This window comes from Eumetopias jubatus, unplaced genomic scaffold (assembly GCF_037043125.1).
Source record: "Eumetopias jubatus isolate StellerSeaLion01/CBP00866 unplaced genomic scaffold, mEumJub1_p1.0 scaffold_10, whole genome shotgun sequence".
Taxonomy (NCBI): Eukaryota; Metazoa; Chordata; class Mammalia; order Carnivora; family Otariidae; genus Eumetopias; species Eumetopias jubatus.
In genome coordinates this window covers 92528816-92552172 of record NW_028274816.1, presented here as the reverse complement: position 1 = coordinate 92552172, position 23357 = coordinate 92528816, and the positions used below count along the sequence as shown (strand labels likewise).

At 46.4% G+C, this 23357-nt stretch overlaps 1 protein-coding gene across 1 annotated transcript in view; it reads right to left on the bottom strand.

The window, feature by feature from the left end:
- The window catches only part of WIPI1 (WD repeat domain, phosphoinositide interacting 1), a 31862-nt gene extending 10586 nt beyond the window's left edge, over window positions 1-21276 (bottom strand). The window contains exons 1-6 of the mRNA XM_028112887.2: window positions 21127-21276; window positions 15531-15613; window positions 14012-14181; window positions 8882-8978; window positions 1376-1473; window positions 931-1023 (exon numbers count right to left, since the gene is read on the bottom strand). Of these exons, the coding sequence (XP_027968688.1) occupies window positions 931-1023; window positions 1376-1473; window positions 8882-8978; window positions 14012-14181; window positions 15531-15613; window positions 21127-21206 (621 nt within the window). The 5' untranslated portion in view covers window positions 21207-21276. The remainder of the gene's footprint in view (window positions 1-930; window positions 1024-1375; window positions 1474-8881; window positions 8979-14011; window positions 14182-15530; window positions 15614-21126) is intronic.
- Between the last annotated feature and the right edge of the window lie 2081 nt (window positions 21277-23357).

Sequence of the window (23357 nt, the reverse complement as noted above, 5' to 3'; positions counted from 1 at the left end):
TCTCTGACGGGGAAGCACAGAGTGTTGGACACAGAGGCTTTTTTGTGTGTATATTGCCATAGAAGTAATTCTTGGACCATGTGTGAAACACGGTTTCCCTTTTCCCTCCCCGCCCTACCCAAGGCTCTGTGTGTGTGGACGCTCACAATGCTTGCGCTTCCTAGAATATTCGGTCTCAGCCTCTCAAAATCCATATGTTTTTCACGACATTTGAAATTCAACTCGATCACCTTTCCTGGCCATTCCAGTCAGAAGAGATCAATCTCTCCTGCTAAATAGCACAACATGTTGTTTACACGGTTTATGAAATGCAGCCTCAGGGTGTATCTGGGGAACCTGTGCGAGCACGCTTCTCAATAACACCACAAGTTTCTCTGTCAAGTATCTTGTATCTCGCATAGCCTAGGCCTTTGTCTGTTGAGTTAATACGTATCCATATACACAGCATGCACGGGGCAGAGGTTCCCCCTCGGAAATGGATTCCAAGTAGGCTGGGGACTAGCCAGTCCTTGTCCCCAGGCCCAGCTCATCAGATCTTGGGCCCCAAGGGAGCCATCCAGCGGAGCCCCGACAGCGGAGCCCGGACAGGGGAGCCCCGACAGGAGAGCCCCGACAGGGGAGCCCCGACAGCGGAGCCCCGACAGGAGAGCCCCGACAGCGGAGCCCCGACAGGAGAGCACCGACCGTGGAGCCCCGACAGGAGAGCCCCGACCGCGGAGCCCCCACAGCGGAGCCCCGACCGCGGAGCCCCAACAGGAGAGCCCCGACAGCGGAGCCCCGACAGCGGAGCCCCGACCGCGGAGCCCCGACAGGGGAGCCCCGACCGCGGAGCCCCGACAGCGGAGCCCCGACCGCGGAGCCCCGGCGGCGGAGCCCAGAGAGCGGGGCCCCGACAGCGGAGCCTGGTGAAGGCACGGCGAGTGCACTCACTTTTTCAGAAGCGCTCGCTAGTTTGGAGCCCGAGGCATTGAAGGTGATGGCGGCCAGCGTCCCCTCGTGGGCAGCAATCGTGCAGACTGTTTTCTGTTGGTGACAAGGGAAGATGAATACTGATGCTGGGGAAGCAAGAAGATACACTTCCTCTCCCTCCCCTTCCTCTTTTCTTCCGAGATGCCCTCCCTCATCTGCTGGGCTCCCTGTGTCTCCCTCCCTCTCCACCAGGCCATATAGCTGTATGTCCTTTTCTGGTCTACCTAGATTCTGCCTCTGTTTCTATCCCTCCTCCTGCCCTCGGGAAGATGACAGCCAGCTGCACGCCCGATGCCGAGTGATGCCGAGTGATGCTGCCTCGGCTCCCCTTGCACACGGCTCGCGGGACTTCTCGCAGCACTCCCGCCCTGCTCTGTGAAGCCGGCCGGGTGAGCTGCCAACTCACCAGGGAGTGTCCATCGTAAAGCACGATCTCGCCTGTAGTCAGGCTTCCAGGATAGGCCACATACGAATTGGAATGGTTGATTGAGAGGGCACACAGACCTGGCAAAGAATGGACGGCAGATGAAAAGCAGTTTCCCCGGGAGAGATCGGGCCTGGAAAGGGCATCTGAAAACAGCGCGGCTACAGCGCCACCTACTGGCGAGGGGAGGAACGGCTTAGCCGAGCTTTAGGTGGATTATTCTCGTGATCAAGGGAATCCCATAAAGTAAATTCACACTTGACACTGGCTGGGTCTTCTCTGCAGCAAAGCAGTCAGAACTCGGAATACTGAAAAGTTCTTCCTCACGTTTTACCACAGGGCTCTGAAACAACATCTATTTCTCTTTCATTACTCTCTAAGGCTATGAGAGAATTTACTCTTCTTGGCAATAAATCTTCCTACTGTGAACTTAGCCTTCCTGCAGGTGACTACCCGCGGCTGGCCGGTAATATCAAGTTGGAGAACCCAGGAGGTGGAGGGTGGGGGGAAGGACATATTTAGAAACTGTCCATTTCTAAGCCAAATGTCTGCTTTGATAAGGGAAATGAGCAGCTCTAGAGACAGAAGTTCATTTGAGGGCTGGATCTTCAGTTAAGATGGAGGTCTGCCATTGAAACAAACTAAAGAAAGAGGACATTTTGGATTTAAGGTGCTTTGACAATATTCTGGAAGAGTAAACAGCCAGTCACACCACTGAACCGACATAAATCATTTTTGTTTATAAGGAGACTCAAGTGGGGGGGAGTTCTAAAAGTATTTAAGTAAAGCATTTTCACAGCAATGGTCTGGATTAATAGTAGAGGTAGGGGTGTGTGTGTGTGTGTGTGTGTGTGTGTGTGTGTGTGTGTGTGTGTGACAGAAGTGAATTCAAGGAATTAGAACCAAAAGCATTATCAGAATAAGAACTTTGAGATTAGGCAAGAGAGACATCTTTTTAAATGAAAAAAGCAATTGACATCTTTGTTATAAGTTAGTGTATATGTGTATACACACACAAACACACACACACACATACACACACACACATTTTTAAAGTAGGCTCCATGCCCAGTGTAGAACCCAGTTCGGGGCTTGAACTCACGACCCTGAGATCAAGATCTGAGCGGAAACCAAGAGTTGGACACTTAGCCGACTGAGCCACCCAGGCTCCCCACAAGTTAGTCTATTAAACAGGTTTCTTATACAGGTATAAGAAAAACTTGACATCAGGCTAAAATGTACCCAACCTAAACTGCCAGGAGGAGGAGCAGAGAAGAAAACCCAACATTGAGAACTGAAACCAAGGTCCTCCTTCCCACTCCCTAGCTTTGATGAGGACAAAGCCAGGGCTCTGCTCTTATCACTTGCCACACAGAACTATGGGAGGAAAGTGACTAAGCACAGAGCCCTCACCTGCATGCTCTGGCATCCTGTAACCCCTGCCTGCACAGGATCCCTCTCAGCCCCAGCCTTAGGGAGAGAGTCTAGAATCTCATATCTTCCCAGTTTTGCTCTGGGAACCTCAATTCTCCATCTTATCTGGGCTCCTTGCAATCCAAGTGCAATTTCAAGAGCAGCTAGCAGGCGGAAGGCATTCTGGTCTTGTGAAACAGAAGGGAAGAGCAGGGGAGGTTGGGCTGGCTTGCCTGGTGGGTTCCCATAGGGCTACATAGCAGAAGAGATGGCAAGACTGGACGTGGCAACTGGGGAAGGACTTGAGGACCACACCAAGGAGTTAAGACCTTACAAATGCAGTGGGTACGTGCTGGAGGTTTCTGAGCAGGTAGGTTTAAAAAAAGCAGTGTTAATCAAAACCACAGTGAGGTATCACTTCACACCCACTAGGATGGTGATAATCAAAAAGACAGATAATTGGAACCCTCCTACGCTGCTGCTGGGAATGTAATATGGGGCAGTGCTTTGGAAAGCAGTCTGGCAGTTCCTGAAAAGGTTAAACACAGAGGTATCATATAAGCCCCAAATTCTACTTCTATATATACCCAGGAGAAATTAAAACACCAGCCACATAAAAAGCAGTATCATTCATAAGAGTCAAAAAGTAGAAACAACCTAAACATCTATCAACTAGTGAATATGGGTAAATAATGTCCTTATGATGGAATATTATTAGACATAGAACAAATACATGCTCTTAACATGGAAGTGAAAGAAGCCTGGTACAAAAGACCACATATTATATGATTCCCATATATGTAATATCCAGAATAGGTCAATCTAGAGAGATGTAAAGTAGATTAGAGTTACCTGGGGCTGGGGACACGGGGTGGTGGTGGTGGTGGTGGTTAAGAGCTATGGAGTTTCTTTTTGGGGTGATGAAAAGGTTCTAAATTGATTGTGGTAATGGTTACACAACTCTATGAATATACTAAAAGCTATTGAATGGTGGACTTTAAATGGGCAGATCATATGGCATGTGAATTATAGCTCAACAAAGCTGTTAAAAAAAAAAAAGGCAGGGTTTTAAGAATATTTCCTTGGCAGAGTTGGGCTGAGGACACAGAGTCCAGATCCAGGTCTGCCATCCACTGTAGGACTCTGGCTGGGTTATTTGTGGCCTTTTGAGGCTCACCTGTTTATTATCCATGACATGAGGGGGCTACCTACAGTGATCTTTCCAGCTTTAACATTCTAAGATGCCAAATCTTCATTTACTTACATCCTCCTTCTGAAAATATCAAGGCCCATCTTTGTGGCAGGGAGAACGAGGAGGTGTTTGAGCAGAAAGCTTGGACAGATAACTTCCAGTTGCTCTGTAGTTTGTTTGTTTGTTTTAATTTAACTGAGGTGTAACTGACATAGACAACATGATATTAGCTTCCGATGCATGACCTAATGATCGGATATTTGTCTATACTGTGTCTCGAGGGAGTGACAGTCTAGTGAGTCTAAGTAACATCCATCACCATACACAGTCATGAAATGTTTGTTCTCGTGATGAAAGCTCTTCAAGACTTATTCCCTTATCAACTTTCAAATATGCAATACAGTATTATTAACCATAGCCACCATGCTGGACATTACATCCACGTGACTTATTTGTTTTATAACTGGAAGTTTGTAACTTTTGACCCCCTTCATCCATTTCACATCCCCCCCACCCAACTCCCCACCCCTGGCAACCACCAGTCTGTTCTTTGTATCTTTTTTTTTTTTTTGAAGATTCCACATTTAAGTGAAATTATCCAGTGTTTGCAGTATTTGTCTTTCTTTGTCTGACTTCACCCACTTAGCATAATGCCCTCAAGGTCCCAAATGGCAAGATTTCCTTTTTTTTTTTTTTTAATGCCTGCATAACATTCCACTGTACATACATATATACCACATTTTCTTTACCCATTCATTCAGTGGACATGGGCCCTTCCATGTCTTGGCTGTTCTAAATAGTGCTGCCTTGAACATGGGGGTGCAGGTTATCTTTCTGGGTTACTGTTTTCATTTTCTTCGGATGAACACCCAGAAGTGGAATTGCTGGGTCATGTGGTAGTTCCGTTCTTAATTTTTTGGGGAACCTCCGTCCTGTGCTCTGCAGTGGCCGCACCAGTTTGCATTCTCGCCCACAGCGCACGAGCGTTCTCTTTCCTCCACATCCTCGCCAGCGCTTTGGATCTCTGTCTTCTTGATAATAGCCATTCTGACAGGTGTGAGTTGACCTTCCAAGCTTTTTTTGTTCACGTGTAAATATCCCAGAAGGGAAGAAAAGCTTAAACTTTTCGAACCTTCTGTAGTGTCTAACAGAGAGGGGGATGACACTAGATTCTAACAGGGAAAGGATGATGCAGCACAGGCGGACTCTGACACATAACCACTTACCTGAGAGCTTCACCTTCAGGCTTGCACTTCTGCCAATCCACCTGAATTTAGCCAAGGGATCCTACACACCAACCTTCTCAGACTTAATGAAGGTCCCCAGAAATGCTCACCATGAGTTCCTTCGATTTCCTATGCTCCAGTTCTCAGACAAATCCAACCAGCTACAAGAATGCATTTTTGTTCCTTCTGGAAGCCCCCGAGGAAAGCATCAAGAGCTTGCTTCAGGCTTGGATATTACGATTCTACCTGTCTTCTGTTTCCATGACAGGTGTCACACAAAGCCTTCTTCGGGAAGGAAATAAGCCTTTGTCTCTGATATCATTTTATAACAGAAAAGTCATAGTGTAAAAGATTTGCAGAGTCCAAAAAATATAAAGTAAGAGGAAAAAAAAAGCACTCGTTATTCTAAAATCCAGAGGCTCTTCACTATTCTCAGTATTTGAGCCTATTTTCTTCCAGTCTTTTTTCTATAGAGGAATCAGGTTTTGAAATGGCTTTTGGATTTGTTTTAGAATTGACACACATTCTCATAAATCACTGCCGGCTGTAACTTCCCTGAAATTGTTTGGCTGTAATTCTTCTGCAGCTGGAACAGAAGTGCCTGTTATCAGGGCAAGAACCAATGGGAGCATCGGCTGGAATCAGAAGGAGGTCCTATGATTCTAAATCATCCCCATTGTTGGTATTTATAGTACGACTTGACAAACTTAAAGCGAGTTAACAGTGATTTATACATTGCAGTTCCCCCTAGGTTGATTAACGTCTCAGAAGATGCTTTCCAATTTTCAAAAATAGAAGGAAATCTCTGTATTTGCAAGTGTGCTAGGCGACTGCAAACAAGAGCCATTTACCCCACCTGTATTGCCCTTTTCAGAGAGAGCCCTGGCTGGGGAATGAACCGCTACTTTGTTCTGTTACACGCACTGCTGGGTGCTATAGATGGCTCCCTCGGGATTCTGCAGAAGGTCCTAAGATTATGGCACAGCCGAGGTCTGCAGTTGGCTGAACTTGTGTGGAGATCTCCACCCTCACTGCTCAACACACAGATGCTGTGCTGGCAGGAAATTAACTTCGAGCTCCGTCTGGCCAAACCCTTTAAAGGAAACAGCGGGAATGGCCGCAACACAGACACAAGGAAGGAAATTTACAGCCGCAGTAGATACCAGTGCGAAGCCATGGTAGAGCTCTGTGTGTATCATTTATTTATAATTCACTAGGTTACAATCCACTCAGCATCGGTGTGCTCCAGCCAGTTGGACAAGGGACTCTGTTCCCCTTGTGTACCCATGAAGCCCTGATCAAATCAAGAGCCCGAATTTCCGTCTTATGTTTTCATTTAGAAAATAAATGAGAGGATGGGAACAAATAAAGGAGACTCTTGGTCTCTGAAAATTTTACATTCCTGGGTTTGACAGCTCCGAGTCCGCTGAGCGAGGAACTGGTCATGTCCCGGCAAGTGTAACTTTGACCATGGTCAGGCTGCCCTCCAGGCAGGGGCTGGGCTAGGGAGTGAGCCTAATCTTTGCTCTCCGGGGGGCTGCTCGCTGCCTGCCCTCAGTTAATCCTCCCCAAAATAACTCGGTGGGATAACCATTATCATCTCTCTTTTACTGGAGAACAAAGGGAGCTCAGTGGAAGTTGATATGATAATTATAAATTTCAGGATTTGAAAAAGTCTCGGCTGTATCTCTCCAAGGAACATCAAAGGTGTCAGAAGACATATTTTGGTCTTTCAACCCGCCTGTGGTCTTTCAGAAGGAAATGCTAGCTCTGTCCTTGAATCCATTCATAACGTTTATCTGAGACGGAGAAAACACCTCCCACCGTTTCTAATTTTTCTCGAGATAAAATTATTCCTTTACAAATAATACCCGTTCTCTCTAAAATACAAAAGGCCCACCCTTTCAAACCTTTTTTTCTCCCTGTTTAAACTGCAAAGAAAGAGGCAACCAGTGACTTTTCTGAGCTAAGGAAAACAGCTCCATTTACTAGCAATTAAGTGTAGATGGGGAGAAATTGCTTTTCACGGGAGGAAAGGGCCCAGTCCTTCAGGCAGGCAGAGCTGTCTCGTGGGGTGATCGTGTGGCAGCAGAAGCAAAGGAAAGCGATTGCAGCGCTAACACACCGGCCCCTCCACTGGGCAGGGCCCTGACTATGCCGACTCCTATCTTCCCAGAGAACTGAAGAACCGAGAGAGCTTCCAGGTTCCTGGCTACCTGGATGGTCCCTGTCCAAATCCATCAAGGTCCAGCTCAGGTCCACTCCTGCTGTGAGTTCTGCTTCGAGTCGGCAGCACCTCTCCTGCCTGCCCTCGCAGAAGAGCACATCTTCCTTTCCGCTGTCTGCACCCCACAGTCCCACCCTGGGTCCCGGCCCTGCAAAGTGCCTGTCTCCGGGGACTGGTGTGGCTAGATTCCGGGGCCCTGCGGGCTGCATGCCCTAGCTGCACCCGACAGCACCCCCTGTCGGCCGGGGCACATAGTACCTCTTCAGTACTGTACCTTTGCAAACCAGTTCGACCTCACGCCTAGAACAAAACCCGACCATCCGCAGCAGCTTCACTTACCATCCTCCATTTTAGGAAATACGCTTTAAAGTCACCTCAGAATTTTCTAATGGCCTCAATGGCTTTGATCTTTGAAAATATATCATTTCGTGGCTGAAATTTTAAAGCACTGAGGTCGACAGCAAAGAGGGTCTCTATATAATTGAGATTTATCATACAGACAGAGAAGAGGGGAGGGAAGCAGGAATAGGAAATTTTACTGCACGGCGGGCTGTGGGCTGGCCACTTTCACAAACATGAGCTCCTGCAATTCCCAGCTGATGCTGCGAGACGGGTATTCCCACGCCATTTTACAGGTAAAAAACTCTGAGGCCCAAAGAGCCTCAGTGACTTGGGTTGGGCCATACAGACCTTGACATTCAGTGAAAGTCAAAGAATTAGGAGACTGCCGTGAATGGAAGCAGTTACTTACCGATACTAAACTGGAATTCAATTCACACCAATTGCTCTGGTGTGATGACCCCCCACCCTCCCACACAACCGAGCTTCTTTCTCATTTACTGCTCGCTTAGTGAGCTCATACACATCATCTGCTCTTTCAATCTACCAAATCCAATCTAATCCCAGTCTCACATGGGGGACTGGTTCAACAGTGTGGTATCCGAGGGATTTAGTGAAGACCAGCACCCTAGCACATCACCCAAGTAGAGAGATTTCATTGTAGCTTCATAAAACACATTCTTCGGAGCCTTTCTCCTACTCGTGCAGACACACCAAGTCAAAACCTGCTTCTAATTATTACACCTACTCTGTACTGAACAACCACCGAAAATAATTAGGGGTAAACACCTTTTAATATCAGATGCACGAAATCGCCTACGCCTACCTTAAGCACCTTGACACATTTGCAGAGAATGGGCCCCAGAGGAAAGGGGTTTCTCGAAGGCTGCAGTCCTGAAGGATGCACAGCCTAACATAACTGGGATCTGCCACCATAAAGACAAACCTCCAAGGTAAAACACCACTGAGACTCGAAACCCATACGAATACTGCTTCGGGTTTTCGGTTGAGGGGGGAGTCCAGCCTGTGAAAGGAGCAGCTGGGTAGGAGATTTGGGGACGGGGTGCATCTCCCCTGACTTTGGAGCTCACCTGTTGGGTTTGCAGGAATATCCAGGATAGTTTTCAGCAGCTTCATGTCTTTGATGTTGTGTATGTAAATGGCCTCCTCCAGGCACACCAGCAGCCTCTGCAATAGAAATCACTCGTCTTTCATGTGAGCCCTAACTTGCTTCTAAGCCTAAAGGTGGAAGAATTTTGATGATCGAGTTGAAGATTACGTTTAGGTATGCACAAGTGCGCATGCACACACACATCAGCCACCTGAATAGAAGCATAAAATACAAGATCTTAAAAATTTTCATTTAGAAATTGAGATTTTGAGGGGGGGGCGCTCCTGGGTGGCTCAGTTGGTTAAGCATCTGCCTTCGGCTCAGGTCATGATCCAGGGGTCCTGGGATCAAGCCCCGTGTTGGACTCCCTTCTCAGTGGGGAGTCTGCTTCTCCCTCTTCCTCTGCTCCTCCCCGCCCCCACTCATGCGCGAGCGCGGCTAAATAAGACCTTAAAAAAAAAAGAAATTGAGATTTTGTGTGTGAGTGGTACTTTCCCCTCTTTAGAACAGGGACTCCCAAACACTTCCTGATCAGACTCCCTTTGCCATTTAGGACAATTTTTGGTAACCTCTTTGGTTCCTATTCCCGTCAGACAGGCTCCCTTTCCAATGTTCATAACGATGTCTCTGTCTTACACAGGCATGGGTTTCTTTACTCCCTCCGTACCACCAATCTTAGGTTCTGCTCCCTCCCAAGAATTGCCAACTTTACCTTCGTTCCACTCAACTCTCCAGACCCACTTCCGCATACTCTCTCAAGCCCTACTAAAGGGAATCGGAAAGCCCTTCTGCCCTCATGTGCACCCCCAGCCCCAGGGCACCCTCCCCCTCCCCTGTGATCTTCCCAGTGACCCCCCCCACCCCCCACCCCACCCCAGGCTCAGCTCCTTTCCCTCTCCAGTGCAGGGAGGCCCTTCTCTTCCTTTTCAAATGAGGCTTGCCAGGTGCAGAGCTGCTTCCCAATGGCCATGCTCTCTACCAAGTGGAAACAGCCCACAGGGTTGACGTTGGGTGTGCAAAGGAACGGAATGCATAGCTCAGTCCAAGTGCGGATGCTGGTGCCGGTGAGGGGCTGTGGGTCGGGAAGGACTTTTTGGTTGGGCGGCTCTTTCCTCACCCCGAGCAGCTGCCCACAGGCCCTGCACAAGCCTGACTCAGCTTCCTCTAAGTTAGTGGTTCTCAGGCTTTGATGAGCCAGCTGAGCACCTGAGGAGCAAGGCCTGGCCTCTCTCCCTGGAAATTCTGGTTTGGGAGGTTTGAAACGAGTACCCCAGGTCATTGTGATGCACACCTGAGTCTGAGAGCCTCTGTTTTCAGGTCAGATCCTTTTATCCCAAAAGACAACACTTGGGAAAGGAAGGCACCTAAAAATGCTACAAAAAACCCTGGCAGGCCCTCCTCCAGGGAAAAGCCTGCCCTACTGTTTTCCCAGTATGACTTCTCACAGCTCAGAAAAATGGAGACCATCACTTTTACCGAGCAGAAAAAGAAAATGTAAAGGCCTTCCTCAATTTTAATTAAGGCTCTGTGGCCACAGGTCTGGCTGCCGAGGGGTAAAAAAAAAATTCTAGTAGGGTCTCAAAATTGATGGCAAACATTAGCGTTTCTCTGTGAAACATATTCCCTGATTTACCTGATCACTTTGTCTTTTGCCAGCACTGTCTATGGTTTGGACTCTAGTACTCTTATGCCTACGTTCTTAGGTTTCTGATGTCCTCCCGTGTCCCCACACCCAATCCCCAGGACACTGGGTCCTCAGCGCATGCCTCTTGTAGGAACAGCCCCTACACCAGCTCACCCCATCTGTCTGCCTCTGTCCCACCAGCTGTCACAGCACCAGCTGCCATGCGGCCCAGTCGGTGAATTTCAGGCCACCCCTGCTGGCCATGGACAAGACTTAAATAGGAGGGAAACAGAATACAGAGAGGGGGAGCAAGGAGGCACCATGTCTCAAGTTCACGTGCAAGCACACTTCCAGGGCCAGCATGACCCTGGAAACTGCTCTTTAGCAACCAGTTTTCAATCGTAGCAGAACCCTGGGTGGGGCTTCAATTCTGCTCGGTCCCGGTCACCTTGGTTCTCATCAACTCTGCTAGGATTTAGAAGTAATAACTCCTTTGAGTGATTATAAAAATACTGATAGCATCTGCCCTCAAGCACCCCAGATTTAGATGTTGCTCCAGAGGCTTCAATCCAGGGACTGTTCATCTGGATAACCAGGGCCCCTCAGAACAGATGGTCGGAGCACTGTCAAAGTTTACATATGGAAATATATCAGGTGCGTCGTCTTCATACCTCAATACATTTCCTCAATTAAGGACAAGGGGCATAACATTAACTGAGAGTGGAAAATACCATAATTACTAAATGTCTTCCTTTCTATGTATTTAAAAGAAAATAGGGATGCTCTCTGCTCAAAACTCCCTACACAAATCTTTGATGGTTTCCTGTTGTTTTTAAAAAAGGAACCCCACTGCCCAAAGACCCCATGAACCCCACCGCGGGCAGGACGCGCGGCTCTCACTCCCGTTCATTTCCTGCAGGGGGCGGCAGAGCCCGGGCATCAGGGACGGCGGCCCGGCACGGGGCTTGCAGCAGGTGCCCAACCCCAAAGCTGCCAAGGCCAGAGCCTTGGATGTTCTAAGAAAAGCAAACCCCAAACACGTTCCAGACCTGTTTCAAATCATCTTCTTAGGAGAAGAAACGCTAAGAAGGAGAGAGGTATCTGAGCGGGTTCCAATGAACTTGGCCATTGACAGCTGAGTAGCGCTAGGAGCACTGACGTTTTAAGGAGCTGGGGGAGGAGAACCGCAAAAGTCATGGATGTTATACTGAGCACAAGGTGGCATGGAAAGGCTAGCAGACTCAGACCCTTGAGTAATCCTTTGTCCCCTTTGGTAATGAAAATGTCAGAGAGCAAGTAAGAGAGAAATGAGAGAAATAAATTCTATAGATACTATCTGAGGGTTCTGATTTTTATAGGACTTTGGCCTAAACAATCTTTTTCTTCAAAAGACTTTTAAAAATGTATTTATTTGAGAGAGAGAGCGAGAGAGAGAGCGAGAGAGAGCACATGAGCAGGGGGAGGGGCAGAGGGAGGACAGAGGGAGAAGCAGACTCCTCACTGAGCAGGGAGCCTGTCGTGGGGCTCGATCCCAGGACCCTGAGATCATGCCCTGAGCCGAAGGCAGACGCTTAACCGACTGAGCCACCCAGGCGCCCCAGGCTAGAACAATCTTAAAAAGATAATCAGGTGCCAAAAACAGAGATTTAATTTTCATATATCGGCTATCACTGTATGCAAAAATAAAAAGTTTTGCAATGAAATTTAATGTGCTACCGACAGATTTCAGAGAGAGCCCTTGAGCCAAGAATTGGGCTTAAAAACCTTCAAGTCGAAAACTCTCAAATGCCTTTCCCTCCCTGGCCAAGAGCCTGGACCTATTTCCTTCTTTACTCCTGCTCCTTACTTAAATACCCCCACATCCTACTTCTCCGGCTTTTTTCTACCACACTGCTTTATATAGACATAGGTGGGTATCCAATCAAAGTAGTCGGCCAACTCAAAGAAACAATCTCTTCCCTCTTATAAACCGAAGGAGCACTTTGTCTCATTTGTTAAAAAAAAAAATTATTAGCATTTAATAGCTTAGGTAAAAAGACAGAAAACGTTGTCCTTGATGAATGCAATGACCTCCACCATCCTGGGAATCTTTAATTAAATAGAAAGATCTGCACGGTCATATAAAGAATCTCTCTGTTTACTTATTTAACAGGCAGTCGGGAAACAGCTATTCATTGAGCACTTTTTTCCCCCAGGCACTGCCTTTCCTACCAGGCCACAGGAGTGACCACAAGAGATACGGTGCCTGCCCTTATAGGATTGAAAATCTAATGATTTAAGGGAAACTTTGCTAATATCCCCAAATATTTATTTAAGGAGAATTTTTTTTTAAAGAATTTATTGATTTATTTGACAGAGAGAGACACAGCGAGAGAGGGAACACAAGCAGTGGGAGAGGGAGAAGCCGGCTTCCCACTGAGCAGGGAGCCCAATGCGGGGCTAGATCCCAGCACCCTTGGAACATGACCTGAGCCAAAGGCAGACACTTAATGACTGAGCCACCCAGGTGCCCCTATTTAAGGAGAGTTTCTATTTTTAAAGAGAATGTATTGTGTATTTTAGATAAGAGTAATCCTTCCTGGGGCGCCTGGTGGCTCGGTTGGTTAAGTGTCTGCCTTTGGCTCAGATCATGATCCCAGGGTCCTGGGATTGAGCCCTGCATCGGGCTCCCTCTCCCTGCCGCTCCCCCTGCTTGGGCTCTCTCTCTGTGGAAGAAGAAAAAAAAGAAAAGAAAAAAAAAAGAAAAGAAAAGAAAGAAAAGAGAAAAGAAAAGAAAAGAAGGAAGGAAGGAAGAAAGGAAGGAAGAAAAGAAAAGAGGAAAGAAAAAGAAAGGAAGGAAGGAAGGAAGGAAGGAAGGAAGGAAGGAAGGAAGGAAGAAAGAAAGATCTTCAAACCAACCAACTAACCAACCACTACAAGTAAGATCTGTAAGAGTAAGCTGGGGGAAAGAAGGGTGGGAGCATGAGCCTGGGAACCTGGATCACTGGGAAAGCTCAAGGACAGAGCAAGAGAAGGGCAGTTTTACAACTGCCTTCAGAGCTAGCCTGGGGCGGCGGGGGACACGCTCATCCTCAGGGGCTTCATTCTGAGAAGCATTGCTGCCTGTGTGCAGTGGACGCCACCATCCAGGGCCCAAACCAGAGAGAGATGTTCTTCTGCGTTCAGTGCCCACGAAGTAGCTCACGGGACGGTGTCAGAGCCAGATTTCCACCCAGCCTGTGTCCAGCAGAAGAGGATTCACTCCACCAGGGGCCAGTGTTCAAGAAGGGACACGAGGCAGAAGGACCAGGGAGGTCACACCACTGAAATTGGTGCCCGGAGTAGGCTCACCATGTCCCCGTGATAGTAGGCCCAACCGAGTCTTAGAATCGCTTTTCGAATCGGATGTGTGGTTTAGAAATGTTCGTCTCTAAAGATACTCATCTTCTTTATCTTGGGTGCCCATAGAGCAGAAGCCTTGCAACCCGAGAGATCTCCCCCACATACCTGCCGGTTCAGCCTTATGGACAAGACGTTGCTGGAGTAGCTGTAATTACAGATCTCCGTGCCTTTCTTGAAGTGATAGACGTTCATCTGCCGTGGCTTCGTGTGACTGACCACCACTACCAGGCTGCTGGAGAAAAGGCGCTCCACGATGTAGACATCCGGGATCTCGGCTGGGAAGGAAAGCAGCCCGTGGCCACACAGATTTCAGCCTCCCCTGCAGTCAGCCAACGGCCTTGGGGTCTAGCTACTGGGTGCCCTCCGTTACAATGATTTCCTTCCCCCCACCGTGAAGCTTTATCTGCCTCCCAAGGTAGCAGTTCCAAAGCCCTTTCCAACACCTACAGAAAACGTTAGTGACCAGAACCCAAAGTCAGGTCTTCCCAGAGCTTCCCTGGATGCCCTCTGTGAGGTAGAATCAGCCCTCAGGCACCACTGTTTGCTCAGGGAAACATTTTTGGGAGGTTTGGACAATCTCAATCTACCCTTTCTCCACGAGAGGTTTCAAAGGCGTGTCTACTCTGGAGAACCTCTGCTTTCAGAATTCTGGTCCCTATTGCCGAGAGGTACTACGGGTATGGCCGTGGCGGGGTGGGGACAGCAACCTAATTAAATTGTAACCCCTCCTCATTTTGTGCTCCCTGGCCCTCTCTGCAATCCCTTTCTTGTGGAAGACAATCTGGACATCTGCGTCATGACCAGGGAAGTACTTCCATACTCCGGAAGAAGGTAAATAAGTAAGCCTCCCGAGCGCCCATAGGTAGACACCTCAGTGTTTTTCTGAGAACATTCTTTTTGTACGTGTGCCTTCCTTGTGTGTAGGCAGGTCCCATAGGGAGTGACATAGGACAGATACAGAGCGAAGTATTCACGAAAATGGTGTAATAAAAATAATATCTTACAAATATATTAGGGACCCAAGGTATTTATTTACCAAACCACTTTCTTTCCAGGAAATCCAAAGATTGTGTATTCTTCACTATTATGATGGCATAAATTATTACTTACCCTGAGAAAATAAGAGAGTCACATTTCTAAGCTGCATTTTTTTTGCGATATCCACTAGAAGTATTTCAACATCTTCAGTATGAACTATGCAAATGGGATCATACTGCTTTATTAAAACAAAGAAAATACTTCCATGACCATGAGTGTTACAATATTCAACTATGCCAATATAATGGCGAAAAAAAAATCGTAAGTGACCTTCCGGTTTGACAATTATAAAAACTGATGGCTGGGCTTAAAAGTATATGAAGAAATGTCAACATTATGGTTTCAAACCAAGGATTTCTTAATATAAAAAGAAAACGTTACCTAAGATATTGCCAAATCTAAGGGCTTACTTGTGGGTTGTTTTTTTTTAAACCAAGTGGAGGCAATGATTTATATTTAAACCTGAAAAATACTGACTCCTTCAGTTTGACAGTTAAGGGAGAAAAATGCAGACAGCTCAGGAGCACCACAGATTAAAGTCTAGAGGGAGGATTTGGTGTCCCTGAGATCTCACACACACACTTACTGCTTCCATGGACTTGGTCCAGTTGCTCCACAGAACTCAAAGAAAACAGCTTATAACCGGCTTTGGTTCCAATTGCTAGGGATCTGTGGAAGATAATGACAGCATGGGAATGACAAGAGGTACTGTACTCCAGGTAACAGAGCTGCCCAAGACAGACATTCCCTTTCCTCCCAGGCTCATAGTGGACAAACATCCATCCTCAGGTATTTCGGTATTTGATAACTATCTAAATAGTTGTCAGGTGGGCAGGTACATTAAAAGGGAAAAGGGCAAAGACAACCACAGACTCAGATGGGTAAGAGATCTGAAACTCATCAAAAGAAATGTCAAACCTACCAGCGACTATGCTTTCCCAACTGGGCAGAAATAGGAAAAATGGAATGCTTAAGAAAATTCATCCTGGAGCTACTCCCAACACGATGAGGGGTCTTCTGGTTGTTTGAGAGGTACTTTACCAAGAGGTAAATTTTCTATTTCCTGGTTTTGTTTTGTTTTGCTTAAAAAATAGATACACTATCAGAGTAGGCATAGTCATTAGTAAGTACAATTTAATGGATTCATCCTTTCATTGCTTTCCATGAAAACACCCCAGATACTTTATACCAGCAGCTCTCATCCCCAGATGTACATTAAATTTACTTGGGAAGCTTTTAAAAAATACTGATGATTATTTACTCCTGTTCCTCCAACCTTGAGCTTTTTAATCAGATTCTTTCTTTCTTTTTCTTTCTTTCTTTCTTTCTTTCTTTCCTTTTTCTCTTTTTCTCTCTTTCTTTCTCTCCCACCGCCATCTCTCTCTCTTTCTCTTCCTCTCTCTATTTTTCTTTTTCTTTTTTTAGTTCAAGTACTCCCATGTGCAGCCAGGGTTGAGAACTCTGCTTTATACCATGTTCCACAAAGCTAGTATCACAACCAACCAACAAAACAACAACTAAACATGCATCTGGAACAATATGGGCTAAAAAAAAAAAAAACCCAAAAAACAACTTGTTTTTTTATTTTTTCACTTTCAACCAATAGATAAAGACAGAGTGTAGGGCGCCTGGGTGGCTCAGTTATTAAGCATCTGCCTTCGGCTCAAGTCATGATCCCAGGGTCCTGGGATCGAGCCCCGCATCGGGCTCCCTGCTCCACGGGAAGCCTGCTTCTCCCTCTCCCACTCCTCCTGCTTGTGTTCCCTCTCTCGCTGTGTCTCTGTCAAATAAATAAATAAAATCTTTAAAGGAAAAAAAAAGACAGAGTGTAAACCCAGGTTTCCTTGGCTTTAGGATGAAAGCAAAGGAGTCAATTTTGTTCAGCAGCTGTGATCCCCATCCAGCTCTCTCCTGCTTTGCCCTCAACACTTCAGTGATGAGCAAAATCTTACCCAGAGCACACTCAGAATAAGCAGTCTGACCTTGAGCACTTCCACCCTGGGAAAATGGGATGTCAGAGCTGAAGTGGACCTTAAAATAGTCCTAAGTGGACCTAAAAATTAGCCCAGCTTCCTCATTTAAAGCAAATATTGGCAAAGGTGAGATTTGTTCTTCACAGGTAAGCATATACGAATATTAGCAGTTTACTGGGGCAAGCCTGGATGGCCAAGGCTCTTGTTCATTAGCCTAAAAATTAAAAAGAGGATGTCACATGATTTTCCCTGAAATTTTTTTTTTGGTACCCAAACATTTGCTCTCCCTTGGGACATAGGGAGAGGAGACTATCGTCAACTTCTAACGGGGAGGGAGACGCTTCTGTTTCCCAGCCCTCCAACCTGCGGGGGGGCCAAAGTGGTGTGCTAGACATTTGCACGAGAGCAGCAGCGTGCCCAGAACTGGGGTCTGGCACCCAGAACTACAGCATTAATGGTGACAAACAGCAACTGGAGAGGCAAGCCAGCAGCATCTTAAAACTGCAAAAAACTGCTACAGGCAAAAGAATAAAACTGGACTACTATCTGATACTCATACACAAGTGTGAACTCAAAATGGATTAAAGACTTCAACGTAAGACCCGAAGCCATAAAACTCCTAGAAGAAAACACAGGCCGTCAGCTCCTTGACATGGGTCTCAGAGATGTTTTTTGGATCTGACTCCAAAGGCAAGGGAAACAAAAGCAAAAAGAAATAAATAGGATTACATCAAACTAAAAAGCTTCTGCACAGCAAAGGAAACCATCAAGAAAATGAAAAAACAACCCACTGGATGGGAGAAAATATTTGCAACAAGGGGTTAATATCCAAAATATATAAATTCATTTAACAACAACAAAAAAAAACCCAACCTGATTAAAAAATGGAAGAGGATCTGAATTGACATTTTTCCAAAGAAGACATACAGACAGCCCAACAGGCACATGAAAAGACGCTCAACATCACTAATCATCAGGGAAATGGAAACCAAAACCACAATGAGATATTACCTTATACCTGTAAGAATGGCTATTATCAAAAAGATAAGAAATAACAAGTGTTGGCGAGGATGTGGAGGAAAGGCAACCCTCATACACTATGCATAGGAATGCAAACTCCTCAAAGGAGTGAAGTCTCCTCAAAAACTTAAAAATATAACTACCCTATGATCCAGCAATTCCACTTCTGGGTATCTTTCTGGAGGAAAAATCAAAATACTAATTCAAAGAAATATATGCGCCCCTATGTTCATTGCCGCATCATTTACAATAGCCGAGATATGGAAACAACCTAAGTGTCCATCAATGGATGATTGGATAAAGATGCGCGCGCGCGCGCGCACACACACACACACACTTCTCAGCCATAAAAAGAATGAAATCATGCCATTTGCAGCAACATGGATGAGAGTATTATGCTAAGTCAGACAGAGAAAGACAAATACCACATGATTTCACTTATATGTGGAATCTAAGAAAAACAAAATGGACAGAAGAAAACAAAACCCAGACTCATAGTTACAGAGAATAGATTGGTGGTTGCCAGATGAGAGGGGTATTGGGGGGGGAACAAAATTGGTGAAGGAGATCAGGAAGTACAAACTTCCAGTTATAAAATAAATATATCATGGGGGCTAATGTACAGCATGGGAAATACAGTAGCTAATACTGCATTAATTTTGTAAGTTAACAGATGTTTAGTAGACTGGTTGTGGTGACCATTTCCCAGTGTATACAAATGTTGAATCACAATAGGTCGTACACTTGAAACTAATATAATACTGTATGTCAGTTATACCTCAACTTTAAAAACCTCCTTTTTATTCCTATGATTCAAAAAAAAGTGTTTTAAAATACACTCCATAGAGATTGCTGGTTTTAAACTTTTTTCACATGGACTTTTTCACATAAATACAGATACATTTAGTAGCAAACTGAGGTTTCTAAAGCTTGCAAGTAAGGGGAAAAAAACGTAAGTAGGGTCTTGTGATATGAACCAAAAGATTTTTGGCAATTTAAAATAATTTTCAAACATAAGCCCTGCTCCTAGAACAGAAGGATTTTATACATGAGAAAATGGCAGTGTGATTACTATCATGTTTAAAATGATCAATGGCCACAAAAGAGGCCGAATCAAGGAATTCAAACTACAACCTTATTTTATTCATAGGGCCTTCCTGCAGGAAAAAAACTCTCATCACCTCTCACAGGAATAGGGCTTGGGACAAATACATACTGCCAATCAAATGAAAAAATGTACCCAAAGTGTCTAGCACAGTGCCAAACGTGAAGTATGATCGAAGAAGTTTAGTTATAATACTGGATTCCAAACTCAGCCTGCACTTAGAGAAAAAGACACACTGATACTCCTAAATGCATTCGTAAGGGGCTTGACTTATTTTAAAATCCAATGTCATACCCTCTCTGGCTCAAAGCAACTGACTGTGACAAAAACTTTTATTTATAGGTGAGACAGAGCTGTCCAGCAGAGCCTTCATCCAAGAAAACAGAACTGACAGTAGAGACAAGGAAATTAACTTTCCAGGCACCCAACAGCTTTGAAAATAACATTCTTACCCAACTGCTATAGAAAGTTGGGACTCAGCTAGAGTAAAAAATCAACATCTCTTTAAAAAAATCTAATAAACAATGTTACAAAGCAGAATTTAAAACATTTACTTCCAGTAAGCAAACTGACTCCCCTCCTTGTCCTGTGTTCAGTTGGGAAGGAAAACCTTCTGGCACTTATTTCAACAGCCATTCTCTCTTGCAAAATGCTACTTACAAAATGTCAGAATTTTATCTACACCATCATTTCTGTAAACTGCAGGTCTCAACCCATCAGCTGATCTTAAATACAGTTCAGTGAGTTACAAATACCTTTAAAAGAAGGGGTCACACATAGCAGGGGTAAACACTAATGAATCACTTTTCAGGGATATTCTATGTATGTGGGTATTATGGGATGTTGTAATATGTATTTCTTATTGTCGATTATGGTTAAAAAAAAAAAAAGCTTCAAAGTCACTCATCTAACCAAGCTGTCCAGCTATCCGATTACACATAGTTTTTTCGAACAAAGGCATATTGTTTGGCATAGGGTGTTTTTAAACAGAAATACAAAGGGAATGAAAGCCAGAGTTACTTATGGTACAGCATGGTCTTAATTACACCACTGAATGTTCAATATTAGCACAGCCCGGTCACAGGCAGCCAAAGCACAAGCCTGAAGCCGCCTCCAAACAAGGAACACAACAGAAACTGGTACAGCAGGAAGTGGGAAACTGGAAAGCGGTCATCCCTGCTTGATGCTCTGGGTGCACATTCCAAAGAGATTATTCCATATGGTCCCCAGGACTGGTGTCTAACAATTCTCTGAAAAGAGGGAAGGAAACAGGCGTTTGCTTCGAAGGGAGTGAATCCTTGAGATGTCTGCAATACAGTTCTGCAACTCACTCTCTGGCCAAAGTCCAAATGTGCACATCGAAGTGAAACATTAAAAGTCCACTCAATAAGCAACTGGAGCTCGTGCTTCTCAGAGAAGGCAGCCTGGGCCCGGGAAAGGGCTCTTGGACTCGGAGAAGGAGATGCTGCCTGGCCGAGGGGGGCGCTACGGGAAAACAGTGAGAGGGGTGGAAAGGTTTCTGACACCCCTAGCCGGCAGGCGAGATGCCCTGGGCTGGGCTCGGACAGGGGCTGGCCTGGCCACAGGGATAGGCTGCCTCTTTGTCCCAGGCCCTGCCCAGATGCCACGTTGAGATGCTCAAGGACAAATGGGAAAGTTTTTCCTGGATTCCCATCTTCCTGGGCCCCAACAACCTCGCCTTGGGTCAACTCGCAACTTCCCCCCTCCCCTCCCCTCTCCTTTGTTTTGGCTTCTCCTCCTTCCCCAGACCCCCACTCCGGTCGCTAACCTCTGCCCCCACTGGATTCCATCGCCTTCTCCCGCCCCACTCCGCTCGCGAACTCCCTCCCTTCTTGCTCGGCGGGCCGCTCCTGGCCCTCGGCCCGCGGCGGGGTTGGGGACGCTCGAACACCCACAGGGGGAGGGGGAGCCCCCCGCCCCCCAGACCGAGCCAGTCCGGGGCCGCCCGGGCCGGGCCGCCGACGCCCTCTTGGGGCGTAGGCCCATGCCTGTCCGGCTACAAGTTGCCGACAGGACAAGACCCCTGGTCGCGACTTTCCTCCCCCGCCTCCCCAGCTGCTTACGTGCAGTCCTGGTTGAAAGAGAAGCAGCTGAGCGCCGCCTCGAGCCCGCCCGGGGGGCCATCCGCCGCCTCGGCCTCCATCGGGGACTCGACCCGGGGAAGCCGCAGCTCCGAGCCGGCGACAGCCACCTCAGCAGCCCGCTGGCGCCGGCTCGGCGGGCCGGGTCGCCGGCCCCCCTCCGCTCCTGGCCCCGCCCCGTCCCGTCCCCCTCCGCCCCGCCCCGTCCCTGCTTCGCTCCGCTCCGCCCAGGCCCGGCCAGGACCCTCCTGCGGGTCCAAGCCAAACCTAAGCCCCTGAGGGGGCGGGGCCCCACGCCCGGCCGCCATTGGCTACGAGTCCACGCCCACGGCGCCCCCTGGGCCAATTGACGACAGCTGCGGGAGGGCCAGCCCCGGTGGCGCCCCGCCCCCAGCCCGGTGAGACTGCTCTCCATTGGGCGAAGGCGCGTGACGCAAGGCTGCAGGCCACGTGGTGGTGTTGTCATTGCCAGATGCTGCGAAGCGGGAGATGGAGAGAATGAGTGCAGCTGAGGCGCGACCTGTTGGCCTCTGGGCATCTGCCGTGGGGCTGCGGCGGGGGCGGCGGGGGCGGCGGGCTGACGCGCTTGGTCCCACCCCGCCCAAACCCCGGTCACGAGTAGCTCTCCGTCTATTAAACTTAACAGAGTTTAGTAGAGAGCGTGAGACGCCAAAGCCCCGCCCTTCTGTAGAGTCTTCAAGCTGCTTAGAGAAAAGTTTCTTTAAAATGGAGATGCTAAAGCCGGACAGATCTGGTTATCTTACCGATTTCCCTGCAGTGGAGAAGCTCTTCCTACATGCCAAGAACTGTCTTAACTGTGTAGATGATCTCGTTGAATTCCTATAAAACGGGAAAATATGTTTTATACCCAATTTTTTATAAAGGGTCAACTGAACAGCTAAATAACCTGTCTAAAGTAAGACAACAAATGGTAGAAGGTGGATTTGTCTGGTATCAAGACCGGTGCACCAAACCACTCTGTTGGAAAATTTGGCAAAATCCATTTGATCTGTAGTTGAAAAAAAAATGAAAGAAAATGTGTGTAAGGTGGTGTATTTGGTGAAAGGGATGAGATCTCGAAGATGGCACAGTTCAAAACTCACATATTTGACATGAATCCTGACAAGAGTCTCTCTTCCCAGGTTAAATTCATGTTGCCATGTAGAATACCCAACACAGCTTATAAATCAGTAGCTCTGCTGGTTTTGGATTTATATAATTCCTGATGAATTTTTAACTCATACTTTTCAAGTTGAGATGACATTTTAATTGTTATGCCACAATATTTCAAATTGGCATAATTAAAATTTATCTATTTTGTGACAAAGCTATATATACATATATGTGTATACGAACCTATAATGGATGAGTGAAGAGCACTATTTCATGTAAGCTTTTCTGGTTTGGGTTTTCTGAAGTGCAAATATAACAGTTTCTTCACTCAATGCTATTATTCTTTCTCTCAAATGATGTAAAAATAGTTCAGCTCGTAGATCCACAGATGTTGGTTGCTCTTTAGTTGATTGTGAGGTGTTGTATAAACCATCCTAAGTGAAAACAGCTTCTGTTTGGATGCTTTAACTGCATCATTTTTGTTACCTCTTGGATCAAAGGTGCTTCTCCTTACCACTCCCAGCTCACCCATTTAGAAAACCAGGAGTCTGGTAGACTAGGTGCTGGGCTGTTTGGAGAACTAAATAAAGTGTGTAATAAGGTTTTTATAGTGGAAGCTGTTATTCTCAGTAGTTTAGGCTTTATGGGCTAGAGTTGGGAGCTGGTGTTAGTTTTTGAGCAGGAGTGTTTCATGATAAAAGCAGTGTTTTAGGCAGATAAACTTGGCCAGGGTGTGCAGAATAGATTAAAAGGGGGAAAAGCCTAGACTAATGTGAAATTCTAGGAGTGAAGGGACGTGAGATATAGGCTAGGAAGGTTAGGACAAACCCAAGAGAAATTTTTTTCTATTGAAATATATTTGACATATAACATTGTGTAAACTTAAGGTATATAGCATGTTGATTTCATACTTATATATTGTAATATGATTGCCATTGTAGCTATAATTAGCACCACTAACATGTCACATGAAGAGATATTTTGCAGCAATGCTTTCCAAAAGAAAGATAATGAGCCAAAGAAAGAAAGAAAGAAAATGTCAGCCACAGATGTGAACCCCATTTGTAATTTTAAATTTTTTAGAAGCCACCTTAGAAAAG